The sequence below is a fragment of the Anser brachyrhynchus genome, assembly GCF_964034855.1.
Source record: "Anser brachyrhynchus genome assembly, chromosome: 3".
NCBI classification, from domain to species: Eukaryota; Metazoa; Chordata; class Aves; order Anseriformes; family Anatidae; genus Anser; species Anser brachyrhynchus.
In genome coordinates this window covers 42211827-42226065 of record NC_137696.1, presented here as the reverse complement: position 1 = coordinate 42226065, position 14239 = coordinate 42211827, and the positions used below count along the sequence as shown (strand labels likewise).

The window sequence follows — 14239 nt, the reverse complement described above, 5'->3', positions numbered from 1 at the left end:
CCGCTGCTGGCAGTAATGCCTTCACATGTATACTGTCAGTCCAATTCACAACTGTTACGTCTCTCCCCTGGTGCTAGGATGCAAGTAAATCATTAGCTAACATTACCACTACAGCATTACAAAAGCGCAAGTCTGAGCAAAATAGCAGTTAAAACAAATTGAAGCGCTCTGTTCCAACTCCGGGTTTCGTTCTGCGACAACCCTCCTTCTGTCCTATTCCCCGGGGCGGTTTCTTCCCCCACTCCTTCCCTGGCTTCTATTTTACAATAAATAGATTTAAGTGGATTTACATGATGCAACTCAAAAGACTTTTGCCCTACACACATAACCATGTTAAATTGTGAGATTATACATGTGATACATCTCTAACAGAGCAACCACCAGTTTAGAGTTGTAAAGAAACACAAGTTATTTCAGCATGTACACAGTAATGAGTTTAGAACTGTCCAACATCAGCACTTCCATACATTCTCTTCCTCTTTATAGCCTTAAAGGGATTTTAGACCTTGATGGCGACAATCCCAAAACAAGAGTAAAATGAATTTATTTTATTGCAAACAAACGTCTAGAGTTAAATTTCTCCACCCACTTTCTTTAAAGAGAAAAAGGAATCAGCAGGCTACGGAGATACACCCATTTGAGAATTGACATGATTAAAAATTAGATATAAAATGGGTGACTCACAGTTTCATTAGCTTACAAAATGGTGGAGTAACTACTACAAGCACACTAGGTATACAGTATTTTGTGGGGAAAGTTATACAGACACACAGCTAACTTCATATAGATCCCATTAGACAACTGGATTTACAACAAGTTTTGTTTAATAAGAAATGGGCAAAGCCAGCTTCTTTTCAGAATCAAAATGCAGAACAAATGGAAAAGAAATTATGGTGGTGTACCTTCACAAGTTTGAGCCTCCACAAGTAATGCAACCAAAGTTTTACAACTTTAAAGAGCTTCTACATACACTCCACCTTCCCTATTTAGCTCCAGGTTTCCTCTTTGCCCCCAACATCTTATTGAGCTCCAAATGTTACAAAAGAAGTCCTAGTTATTGCCAGAAACTTTTACCTCCCCCTCCTCCCCTCCCCACCCTGAAGCTTTATAGAGAAGATGGAGTGTAATACGGAGCTTTACAGTATCTCATGGCATTCGTGAGGGCTACTCAGGAGCCTCCACACGAATCTGGTTGCTAACATTTCGATCGTATTGTGACATGACTCACGACTGTTTCTTAGAAATCGGGGAATGGGGAAAAAGGAGAAAATTCTTTAATAAAAAGACACCAGGTACAAAGCAACGTTTTACTTTTGTTGTGGTAAAAAAAAAGTCACATTTTACAGATAAAATGTAGAACCCTGAAATACTGACACATTCTCTTATCGTGCACAATGCTGAGGTTCTCTTACGAATCACTTTAAAACTGCAATTAAAAATGTACAAAAAAAGAAAAGAAAAAAAATCAACCCACAAAGCTTCTAAAAAAGGAACCCGCAGGCACTTCCTCTTGTGGAATGTTTAAAAAGTTAGCCTACTAAAGAAAACAGTCGACTTCTTGTGAAGGTTTTGGAGAAATATGTATCAGTTCATTTATTTGGGTATTCAATAGTATCCTTGGTGATAATGCTGACTCCATGGCTTCTGACCCCAGAATTGCTGCAATAAATGGACAGATAGTTAATTTTAACATCTTACAGAAGAAACACCTTTAACAAACATGCACTTCTCCTGATTCAAGTCCTCTCAAACAGCAGCAAATTCCTAAAGAACTGAAGACAGTTAAGTTCACAGTAGCAACATGAAGCCAAATATTTCATACCATTAGGACCAATAAGCCACGGCTGATATTTGATACGTCAAGACAGATTAAGCTTTGCAGAGAAAACTATTTATAGCAATATTACCTGGCATTAGAAGATTATGCTATCCAGTTCTGATTACACATCTACTTCTAATTATTTCAGCCAGCATTTTCAAACACTCAAGTTAACAATCAGTGAAAAGGAACAAGTTTAGTTGTTATTACTTACACCCTGCTGCCACTGGTTGTAGCCCTGAGATTGGTTTTTGTAGCCACGATTATTTCCCCTTCCTCTGAAGTTCTGAAAGAGGACAACAGTTTTGAACTACTGTATCTGTGCATATTTTTCAGAAATACACCACTACCAAGTCTTTCTATTGACACCAGAAGATCACGTACCATACGTCATCTTCCAAACACAAGCAATCAGGTCTAGGCTGAAGAATTAGAACAAAAACAATGCCAAAAGCCCCCTCCAAGCAACTGCTTTTTAAAACATGGGGCAAAACCACCAAAACTAATAAGTCAGCTCAAACTATTGTTCCCAGTGGTCTGGAAAGCTGGCTAATCCAGTTTTGACTCACCCTATTTCCAGCTGCTAAACTGCACCAGGACAACTAAAAATACTAGAGCTTGCCTATTTTTAGTTAGGAAAGGCTGTAGTTGTTACAAGGATGTTATCTGATCAGACAAAAGGATATGGGTCATGCAACTGAAAATAGTTCGTCCACAAAACTTTAGATAAAACACAGTATTTCCCCTGTTTGTCAGCATCAGACAAACCTAATCTATGTTTACTAGCTTGGGCTCCATCTGCTGGCTCTTCAGTAATCAAAATTATGTTTTCAAGTACTTCCACTAATATTCCATCAGTTAAGACTGAAGCAGGCACGTCCGTAATAGGTGTTTGACATCAGACACCAAAGCAGACTCTCTCCAAGGCTATTTCCAGAAAGCTCTAAATGCTCCTTGCTTTACTTTCAACTTGAAGATACACCTTTGACCCTAGGGCCAAACAACGGTTATTGCTATTGGGGGTCAGGTGGGGACTTGCAGGGGAGGGAAGAGGCAACAATAAAATATACATTGTGCATGAAACTTGGTAAAGTTACAGAAATACCTTTTTTTTTTTTTTTACCTATTCTTTCTCACATAGGCATTTGCATGCCTTGCGTAGCAGAACAAGCAGTGCCCAGTTCCAGCTCAGCTGAAGGTGCAGAACTAAACCAGACCTGAGCGTTTGCATCCTACATCAATTGCAAGAGGCAACTCTTACCTGTCGAGCACCCAGAACCAGGAACTGCTAAATGGAACCCAAGCCTAAAAACGTTCAGCTTAACAGAACTGAGGTAGTCTTACCAGGAAACTGCTGCATCAGTGTTCGAGTTTAAGACAAATGTTTAGAGCTCTAGGCATGTGCACAAAACTAGAAGCTAGACCTCTTACTGTGGAATCAGTGTACCACAACAACTAAGTCTGCCGCAATTCACAGCTACCAAGCCTTTCACACAGCGCTGTCCACAACACTGCCCAGCGACTGTTAAGCCCTCCCCAAAGCATTACCTGGTTGTAGTTTCCCCTGTTGGGCATTCCACCTCTGTTATAGTTCCCTCTGTTTGAGTAGCCACCTCTGCTTGGAAAGACAGGGCCACGAGGATACGGGTAGCCAATTGCGCCGCTGCTGCCACCGCCGCCGCCACCGCCTCCGCCACCTCGCTGAGGCATGTTGCCTCCCCTCCGGTTGTATCCACCACGATTGCCAGGGACTGCAGGGAGAAAGGCACTCAAATCAAGTCACTGTTAGGTCTTCAGTACTTCTTATAGGAAGATTGTTCAAAATAAGAGCACAATGATGTTACAGAAATACGTAGCCAAGTTCAGAACAAAGATTTCAGTGCAAAGATTTCAGGTCACTTGGTCATAGTAAAGAAATATAAGCATATGAAACCCCTCTAATAGCGCCTCATGCACGAGCAAACAACAAACCCACAACAGGGACTTGGACATTGTGTCTCAAACCACATGAATAGCATTAAAAGTGAGGATCATCATCAAACTCCTGGATGAAGTTGTAAAATTAACTTTGCACTAAATGTCAGGGTATTAAAAACTTCCTGGAGTTGAAATCAAGCTTACCGCCACACAGTAAGTGCAAATGAAGTACTACACAATAGTTTTTTTTGCACAGCAGGTACAGTCTCCAGAATTTACAGGCTTATTTCTAGGCTCACCTCCTCCTCTGAAGTTGCCACGCATGTTGAATCCTCCACGTCCCCTCTGACCTCTATTAAACTGATTTTTATTGCTCTTCTTGTTTTTCTTTGAGCCAGTGTTCTGTTTCTTTTCTGGCGGAAGAGATTTCTTACTTTCTTCTTTATATTGTTCCAAGAGCTTCTGAGCTTCTTCTTTTTGCAACTCTACATAGATTATTTCATCAAAACATTCTGCTACCTCTGGCAGTGTGAAGTTCCCTATAATTGCAAAAACACTGAGTATTCAGCATCTCCATTCAGCTACAATTCAATCTGTATTTAACCACCTTTCTCCCATTCTGCCTCCCACCCCCTGCATTCCCTCAGCATAGGGACAAGATTAAGTAATTTGACCATTTTAGATATGTAAGAGTGACAAAAGAAATAAACGGGTCTCCATGGAGTTGCCAGTACTGTTCCAAACCTTGAAAGCATTCTGCCTATATCTTTTTTTTTCTTTTATAAGCCTCCACTCAGAACACCAGTTTCTGCCAAATGTCACTTAAATAGGGCACTTTATGCCAAGACAGCTTTGTGCATCTGCATGAAGCATATCAGCATAAATGAGTAGTGTTAAGGACTGCAGCAGAGGGAACACAATATAGTGTTGTCCTACAAGTTACAGTAGTCTTCCAGTTTTGTTTAAGTACAACTGTTTAAGATAACGTGAATTTTTAGATTTCAGGTTTACTTAATCCTTTAAGCAGATACTCAGCATCCTAAAACACAGTATAGGATTATGTTCCATGCCTTTCATTTTGAGAACTGCATGCTCTGGAAGATCTTTTCCCTCCACCTCTGCCTTCTTTTGTGTTCTTTGCTTGTAGTCTTCATCTTTTGGGCAAACAACAACTGCTTTGCGCTGGAAGCCTGCAAACAGGCACATTTTTCTCCTCTGCGCAGCTGCAGACACATTTGTCTGAAAAAAATGCAGTAACTTACTACACGTAGCTGTCATTGTAAGAGTTAAGGAAGTCAACTTATGGTGTATAGACTTCACTTCTACAAGAGCTTGCAATGAAGTTTACATATAACTGGACATAAAGATGCTGCATAATGCAAAGTTACGAGCTCATATCCAAGTGTTACAACACTATGCCTCCCACATCCCATAAATCCAGAGAAGTTCAGACAAGCATTTGTAGCAGTATCTCAACTTTGTGCCCCCGGAACCACTATTACGTCAGTTAAGTGCAACAACTGCTATTACAACATAACTTTAATCCCATTTAATTACTACGCTAGAGTCTATAACAAAATTCCAGAACAATTTTTTACTGAAGCTTCTACCTGATCCAAAATGAAATTCCGCTTCTTACGAGCTGCAATCTCAATGAACTTTCCAAGACACTGTGGAGCTCTCTGCAACAGTGTGTTAAGTTTTCCGGTGTCTGCCATCTGACGCTTAAAACCTGCAACCTATAGAGATTTCCCAGAGTTAGTCCTTAGAAGTAGTCCTTACATGCATGGTTCAAATTTTGTTTTACTCAGTGCTCTTCTCATCTGGCCTCAAAGGTTATTAAGGCCACAGCTACAAACTCGTAACTGAAATTCCCAAAGCCTTTACAAGCTGTACAGCTTTATAAACAAAGAATCTAGGTGAATCAATGCAGCTGAATCTAAGGTATGCTCATCACCTTCAAAAAGCTGCATATTCTGAGGACCATGACAAATAAATGGAAATACTTGAGCTTCTTATACAGTACAACAACAATAAAAAAACTTCAGAATCCTGCTGAGAAGTAGCTCAGCAAGACAGGAGACATAGTGGTCACTAGCAGTCACAAACATCTGCTTCTTTAATTTCTTAGGTCCAAGAGAATCCCGTGGCAGCCAAAGACCTTGGATTCACAACAACCCTTTAACATACCAAAATGCAAAAGGCTGTATTATCACTTACCATCATTTTGTCCATAATAGTATTTGTCCCAAGAATGTTGTATTTCCCAGGATTTGCTGCTGCATGTTTAGTAACCCATGTAGTCTTGCCAGCTCCAGGCAAGCCAATCATCATCACCACCTATTACGACAGGTTCTATATTTGAGATACTAGTTCACAGATCTTTAATACGCAACTAAGACTAGCAAGTATAATGGAAATTGAGTACGGGGAAAAGAATCATGGGATACACCAAGTATTGAAGTCTCCAAGCCAAAAGGGAAAATTTCTATTATAGTATATTTAAACTCCACCACTTCTGTTCATCTCTGCCTCAACAACTTTGAGATAAAATAAGAAACTTACCTCACAATCTTTCTTTTGCTCAGGCCCCTTTGGTCCTCGGACCCTGTCCTCCAGGGGGACCTTCTGGATGAAGGTGTACTCTTCAGGTACAGGAAAGTAAGGTTCCTCCTTCTGACCAAAGTTGAACTCAACCGCACAGTTATGGCAGAGAACATGTGGGAACAGTGGGCGCCCATCAAGAGCTTCCTTACTGATTTTGAATGCGACGCCGAGCTCTTGTCCGTTCTTGGAGTATGAGAGTTCCACTTCATCACCATCAAAGTTCTGTTTTGCAGACAAAGCATTAGTTTGCACAAAGACACCTATCTTGTGTTGTAAAAGCCACATTAGCCATTTCACTATACTAGTTGCATTCACTTGACTTGTATAACCACTCATATCATGAAGTAAATCCTTAAAGGCTTTCTCTCTTAAATTGATCAAATTGATCACAGTCTCTTATATTAATCATTTCCTCTTAAAATGATCTTAACATCTGAGTATTTAAAGCCTTAGAAAGACATTGCCTGTGAATATGAAAAAAGTTGAGAGCAGCAACTGTTGGCTATACATGCTATTTCCACCTCCTCCCTGTATGTTAAGCAGCTTGTCTTGCTCCAAGTTTTTGGTGATTTCATTTACTGCTTCCCACAAAGCAGCCTGAAAATGCAAGGATGTTTTTCCTCAAGAGAAAATTTAAGAGAAAACTTACAGCAAAACATCCAATCACATCATTTTCATCAAACTTCTCACCAAAGTCTTCAGTCTCACAATTGCATGTCTTTATTCCTTTTAGAGAATATCCGTAAGAAAATTCTTCTTCACCTGAAGAAGAAATGTAAACTTATTTTAACATGCATTTTTATCTAGAAATGCAGTCATTTTACAGCTACTTAAATTAACTGTTTTCCAGGATGTTTTTAATTGATGCTAAAACAAGCTATGACCCCCCAGAAGAGCTACGGCTCGTTCTTGCATTTAAGTACTCAACACTCTCAATTTAAGATTGAACAGCAGCATTTCCCCCACCCTTGTCTTCAGAGCATTATGCTACTGGTTCCACATTCATGTTGACATGAAGTTGAAACACTAAAGACAAGAGTTAAGTATTTTTAAACTCTGAAGACCTGTTTATGCACCAGTATACCTGTAATGCAGCTGGTCACAAAGGCTTTCTGAATTAAGTCTCCAGTAGCACTTACCCCTCCCCATTTTAAAGGGAGTTTAGCAGACATTCAGCCTATGGGACAGCTGAGGATGAAGCTGCAAGGAACAAGCTAACAGCAAATGTCAAACACAAGAACTCAGGTGGAACTTAAGTACTTTAGTAACTAGAAAGCTGCTGCTGCTATGAGAATATCCCTACTCATATGCACTTCCCACAGACATATCTCAGCAGCAGGTATTAGTTAAAATACCATAATTATCTGTTCCCATTTATCTAATTAAGTTGTTGTTCGTTGTTCTAGCTACTTTTAGAAGTGAGAATTCTTCCCTCACTCCAAAAGAATAATGTAATCATGTAGCTTTATACATTTTTTTAAAAAAGCAAAAAATCATCTTCGTATTTATGACATTACATGAGAGGAGATGCTTAACCTTGTCAGGTCTCCAGTAACGTTCTCCACAACCCACACCTGACCCCTGAAAGAATTAACTCAAATCATATCCTCCTATATAAGCTTGAATACTTAACCTTGCTTGGTCCTGGTAATAAACTTTCTCCCACAACACTCAGAACGATTCAAACTGAGACCACTTTTCAGAATACATGGATTAAAGTCACTAAGCTTTTCCTATCCCGTTAAGAAAAAAAGACTACAACCACATACACAATACAGAGAAGTAACCAAATGCTTAAGTCTTACCCAGCAACATTCCACTTGTGTTCAGTGACCAGCCAACTCGCACTTCATGTATGTCAATGTCTTTTGTATACAGGTGTTTAACAGGAATCTTTTCTGTAACCTATTTTAATTCATTAAAAAAGTTATGCAGTACTTTTTAAAAACACCAACAAAATGGAAACAATGCTAACATCCAAAAGTTTTATACTTTGGTTAAATCTTGGCCTAGTCTCAATAAACATCTACAAAAATGTAAGATATGCCTAAGTCTGTGAAAACACAAACCAACTGCTCAACACTCCCATCTCTCGCCTGATGGAGATGCAAGATAACAGACACCTTCAGAGATCTTACTCATAGCAGTCCCTCTTAGCGGCCAAAAACCTCAATCCTTGACACTGTATTAAAATTGCAGTCTACAAAAATTTCTGTATGTAATGTAAAAGAAAAAAAGGCCAGAACTTTGGGATTAACAGTAAATTACTTTGCCAATACAGTGTGGTATTAGATGAAAACAGTTTTCTAGACAGATATGGAAAAATATTGCACTCATCCCTTTCCACAGTAAACAGAGCTGTTGGGCAAGTTGCCAGCTTCCAAACAACGTAACTAAAATCAAAACTCCCACCCAAAGGCACCACAATCTACTGGCAACCAGCTATTTTTATTTTTTTTAAATAAATTCCACCAAATTGAGTGGAAAAACTGCCTACTATCCCACCAGTTTCCACAAGTATTTGAGCCAGGTAACCAAGGCGAAACCTTAACCAAGCTGATTTAGAAGTGAACAGGGCAATACACAGTGACATCAGTTACACTTCAGTGTCCTTCCAAAGTTATAAGCACCAACAGGCACAGAAATCACTCAATGCAATAGCGCAGAGAATGGGATCGCTACCCAGTCCTCATGGTAGCAGTTAGATTTGCCAGTACTGGAGGAAGAGAACAGAGTAAGCGTGTGTACACACAGCATGCGCAAGCGAGGCTTTAACATCACTAAAACCCCAAATCAAGGTTTGTGCATCCCGCTTTTCTTCCCTTACCATGTTGGAGCAATCTGTCTATTGTAAGGCCAGAAGCTTTTCCATTCTTTTTTCCGTTCTTACCCTTGAAGGGAACTCTTGCTCTCAAAATTGAAATGCCCAGCTAAATACTCACATTCATTGTGTACACAACCCAGAATCATTCGGGTTGGAAGGAACCTCTGGAGGTCATCTAACCAACTTCCTGGTATAAGTGGTGGTTTGTAGGTTTTTTTTTTTTTTGTTAAATCCAAGTTTTCTGTAATCTTCAGAAAACATAAGCAAACTTCTGACTTGTGCCTTAAGTCTTTAAGTTCTGATGCATAAGGTGCAAAGTAAAATTCTTGGTTCAAAACTAAAACCAGAAGTTACACGTTCAGGTCAAGCACAACTTTTTTTTTAAGGAAGTCCTTCAAAAGAGGAAGCAGTTTGCAAATTAAGTCATCTTCTATTGAGAACCATTTCACAGGCTCATGACAGAATGATTTCAGAAAGCTCTTAAGCTCCCTTCACCTGAATTAATTGCCATTAAGTAAAAAGAGGACTGAAAGAATGGCAAGCATGGGCAGTATTATTATATTTAATTACTTAAAACAGTCTCCCACAAAACATCAGTCCAACTCACCTTCATCTCAAAGCAGACTTTGCCTTTAGAAACTCCATAGGAGGCTCTCCCACCAGCCCAAAGGAAAGCAAAGCTTTCCATGGTCAGTGAGGAAGCACTAAACCGGTCTCTTGAGATTTTAAAATGCAGGTCACAGTTATCTGTTAACAAAAATCATTGTTTACTTTATTAATAAAAATAAAGCAGAACTCTCCAGTTTTATGCATTAAAGGGGATTTCAGCTTTCACAAGTAGAAACCTCCACTCATTTTAAGACAAATCGCTGGCATTTGGCAACTATTCACCATCTTTCAGGAAAGGAAATGAACACACGCCTAAAGCTGCAGTCTGAAGTTCAGCCAAAACCCCGGGGAAACCTAACAACAAATTTGATTTTCAAGGTACTACCATGCTCTATCACCAAATTCCCACTGTTTTGTCTTTGCTCCTCAAGTTATTTGATAGGCACCGTTTTGTGAAGTCTTATCCCTCATGCCCAAACCTAAAGGCAGCTATGTAGGTAAGTACAAACGCAAGAATTTTAAGTATTGAAAGTAGTACCATCTTCAGTGAATACAGTCCTTTAGCAAGTCCAATTAGATTAAGTCAATTAAAATCAAGTCAGTTAAGTGCCAATAGGTTAAGCATGCAGAATATGGTAACAGAACGTTTCACTCAAGAAATGTCATCTGCAGCGTGAATTCACTTATCATCCTAAGAGAATCCTAGGAACCTTACACAGAACCTTTGTTGTATGGCTATCTTCAAAGCTGCAGCACCGTCAAGTTTCTGATGTCCTAGTAGCTTTCAAAATGACAGTGCAAAACGGTCACATGAGGTGCGGGACATGGCACTTGAATTCCCCAGAGCAAGGAATCCACAGAACTAACTCCAAACCTATTTGATATTTATAAGAAAGGTGTAAAATCAGGAAGCGGAGACTACCTTCTGCCCTAGCACAAGATCTGCATGGTGCCTGAGCACATGCACTAAAATGCAGTCTTCCCGGTATTACTGGTAATTCTCATGCACGAGATCTTGTTTTGTTTGCATAAAACCATCTCTGGTTACAGCTACAGTGTTTGTGACTCAAGTGTTCTCATTAATACTTTTCTGTATTTTGTAATACTAATTTGTTGCATGAAAACCAAACAATAGTAATATACAGTAAGAACCTATCTGTGTAGGTTACTTTTAGAGAACAAATGAGAACAGAATTTCAAGCAATAGCCTTCTTACGTGACAGGTGAAAAAAAGCACTTAAGAGCACTAAACTTCTTATATCTGGATTGTTACGGTCCAGTAGAAGAGAGCCAAACTGCTACACAATTCAGTCTTGAAGACGTGGTTGATCCTGCGCTCCGGACAGCCTGTCAACACTTTTAAAATACAGTTCGTCCAGTAACAAAGTTTCCTACTAGGAATAATAATCTAATAATCAAAAGGAGCTACTAGTTAGTTATTAGGAAAACTAGGAACTCCCACAGAGATGGCTACTCACCAAGTTAGCAGCTAGAAGATAATCAGCTTGAAATTGCTGGCACGTTCAGCAATATAGATGGCTGTAAGCTAATGCATCCTTGCATTTCTAAGCACTTCTCAGGAAGAAAAAAACTGAGACTACTAGGAAACATACCATGCCAAATAAAATCAAAGCTTAGAGGTTCCCTTTCATGGCATTTTAAGAAGCCAATGAGTTAGCACATTACCTAAGTTTAATTCTATAGGTCCTTATACTTACCCTCAAGAATACAAACGTTTATCCCGGTCACAGACTGTTAATGTTGCTACTATTGTGATATATTGCCTTAAAACCCTCTTATTGGTATGTTTTAGTCAATCTGGGTTCTCTGGACCAATTCTCTCTGGCACCTCGTTTAAACAAATCACCTCCACACCAGCCCCAACTCCCGGATTGCATAAATGGGTCTTTTTTGTTCCAGAAAGCCTAAGTCATTTTGTTAAATTTATCGGAAGGAAGAAAAGTGTTTATCTATCGCTGATAAGTAAGTAGGGCCTCAGCAAACTGTGTGGGAAGCTTCCTCTACAGATTTTACTACCCTATGTATCACTGGTTCCTTCACTTCTTGAAGTGAATATTTCATGTGCCAGAGAATGTTCCTCACGCTGTTTCTAGTGCCATCTATGCTCACTGTACACTCAGCCAACTTAGTTCATAGACTAACTTGGTGTTTCAGTCAAGATTTCTTCAGGAAACTGTATGATGCCACAGATTTCGTGGAAAAACCTCAGCTTACTACTGTTACTATAAAGACCCATGTGTCCTTTTGTTGTTTTGGATGCTGAAAGTGGACGGAAAACACTTCTATGTTACTTGGCGATGTTGGCAAAACAAGTCAACAAACATATTTACCCTGCATTTCAGGAAGTGCAGTTTTAAGACTAAAAGCCTAACACTTTTATCTTTCCAGACTGAAGGGAAGCATGGTTACTCACAAGTATCAAGACAAACTACTGTGTCATCGAAATGCTCATCTTCTTCTTCAACAGGTGGCTGAGGGGACTTGGCCCTGAACAAAGAGAAGGAAGATTAAAGGGAGGGGTATTTTCATAGCGTGAAAGGCAGTGCTGTCAGAAGTACGCGTACATTACTCCTTGCTCACAAGATGGTGCCCAGCAGCGAAGCCGTATTTACCTGCTGTACTTATTTTCCTCGATGTACTCGAAATACCCGCGGCCATGGTCCTCCCGCGGTCTCTTCACGCCCCTCTTCTTCTCTCCCGGTTTCTGCTCCGCCTTGGCATCTCCTGTAGGGGAAGGGCCGCCGTTACCCACACAAAGGGCCGCTCTCACCGGGGACAAAGCCCCGGGCGGGGATTCCGGCGGCCGGGCGCCGCGTGAAGGCGCACGGCGGTGGGAGCAGCCCGCGGTGCCCCCCCCCCGTGGCGGCGCGGCGCCAGGCGCGCGCACAGAGAGCCGCTCCCTCCCCCCTCCCCCCCCCCTCGGCGCCATCGTGCCCGCGCGCGCCTCCTCCCGGCGGGCGGGGGCAGGGCGCGAGCCCCGCGCGGGGCCGGGATTCCTCCCCCCTCCCTCCCCCCCCCCGCCCCCATTGTACCCGGCCTCCCCGACGCCATCCCGTGCGGCGCCCCGGCCGGAAGTGACGTCAGGCCGCCGAGCGCCGCTCGGCACAATACAGCGCGCCCCAGCGGCCCCGCCGCCGCCCCTCCCCCCATCACGCTCCGCCCCCTCCCCAACGGCCCCTCGAGGACCCCCCCCCCCCCCCCGCGGGGGGGCACCACGCGCCCTCCTCGCGCGCCCCGGAAGCCGCCCCCCCCCGTCCCCGTGAGGGAGGGGGGTTAATGGCCGCCCCCCCCCCCCTCCCGCCGCTCACTCACCCCCGGCGCCCTGAGCCCCCGGGCGGCCGCCGCCGCCGCCGCCTTCCGCTTTCTTCTGCTGCTGCTGCTGCTGCTTGGCGGGGCCCGCCGAGGCCGCCGCTGGGGGGCCCGAGGCGCCGCCAGCGCTCTTGGCTGCGGGTTCCTTGGCGGCGCCGCGCGGCTGGAGGAGCGGCGGGGGCTGCTGCTGCTGCTGCTGGGGCTGCGGCTGCTGGGGCTGCGGCGGCTGCTCGCCGTGCCCGTTGGCGTCGCCGGCCGCGGCCTCCTCCTCGTCGGCCAGCTCGTCCTCGCCCTCCTGGAAGCCCTGGTCGTCGCCGTTCTCGTCCTCCTCCTCCTCCTCTTCCTCCTCCTCGCCGCCCGCCTCCTCCTCCATCGGGCCGCCCCCGGCCCCCGCCCGCTCGCCGTTCTCCTCGCCCAGCTCCATGGCGTCGCCATCGGCCGCCTCCAGCCCTTCCTCGTCGTCGTCCTCCGCCGTGGAGGCCGCGGCCTGGTCGGGGCCTCCCGCCTGGCGGAGCTGCGCGGCGCCCCCGCCGCTCTCGGCCGCCTCCCCCTCCATGCTGCCGTTGCCAGGCTCGGCCGCGCTGCTGGCGGGGCCTCCCCCGCCGGCCTCCTCCTGGTCCAGCGCGGCCTGGAGCCGCTCCATGAGGTCGGCCTTGAGGCCCTTGTCGGAGAGGCGCCGCTTTTTCAGCTCCTCCTTCAGCTCCGACACCTTCAGCTTCTTCACGTTCACGGGCGAGCAGCTCATGGCGGCGGCGGCGGCTCGATCCCTGGGCGGCGCGCGGGCGGCTCTGGGCTCGGGCTGGCGGGCTCGGGCTGGCGGCGGCGGCAGCTGCTGTGAGCCGAGGCCCCGGCGGCGGGCGGCGGTGGGTGGGTGGCGCGGCTGGGCTGCTTCGTGCGGCTGCGGCAGCTGCAGAGCGGACCCGCCTGGCGCCAAATCCTTTCACCGAGCTCGCGAGGGAGACGCGCCTCGCGGGGCCGAGCACGCAGCACTGCCCGCCCCGCCCCCGCGCACGTCGGCCCTCCTCCCCCCCCCGTCCCCCCCCCCCCCGCTACCGTAACGGCCGCCCGCGCGCGCCCCTACCGTAAATACCCGCCCGAGCGCACCCGCGCCATGTTGTGCCGCGCGTCCCCCC

The 14239-nt window shown here is 44.5% G+C and overlaps 1 protein-coding gene across 1 annotated transcript; it reads right to left on the bottom strand.

The window, feature by feature from the left end:
* Positions 1-533: 533 nt before the first annotated feature.
* HNRNPU (heterogeneous nuclear ribonucleoprotein U) lies at positions 534-14107 on the bottom strand. Its single transcript, XM_080586724.1, has 14 exons — positions 13110-14107; positions 12410-12521; positions 12211-12284; positions 9775-9914; positions 8149-8248; positions 6993-7105; positions 6302-6565; positions 5957-6076; positions 5347-5475; positions 4807-4975; positions 4036-4275; positions 3368-3570; positions 2034-2105; positions 534-1659 (listed from the first exon to the last, which is right to left on the bottom strand). Exons 1-14 carry the CDS (start codon positions 13849-13851, stop codon positions 1606-1608), a joined length of 2532 nt encoding a protein of 843 aa, XP_080442850.1. The 5' UTR covers positions 13852-14107; the 3' UTR covers positions 534-1605.
* Between the last annotated feature and the right edge of the window lie 132 nt (positions 14108-14239).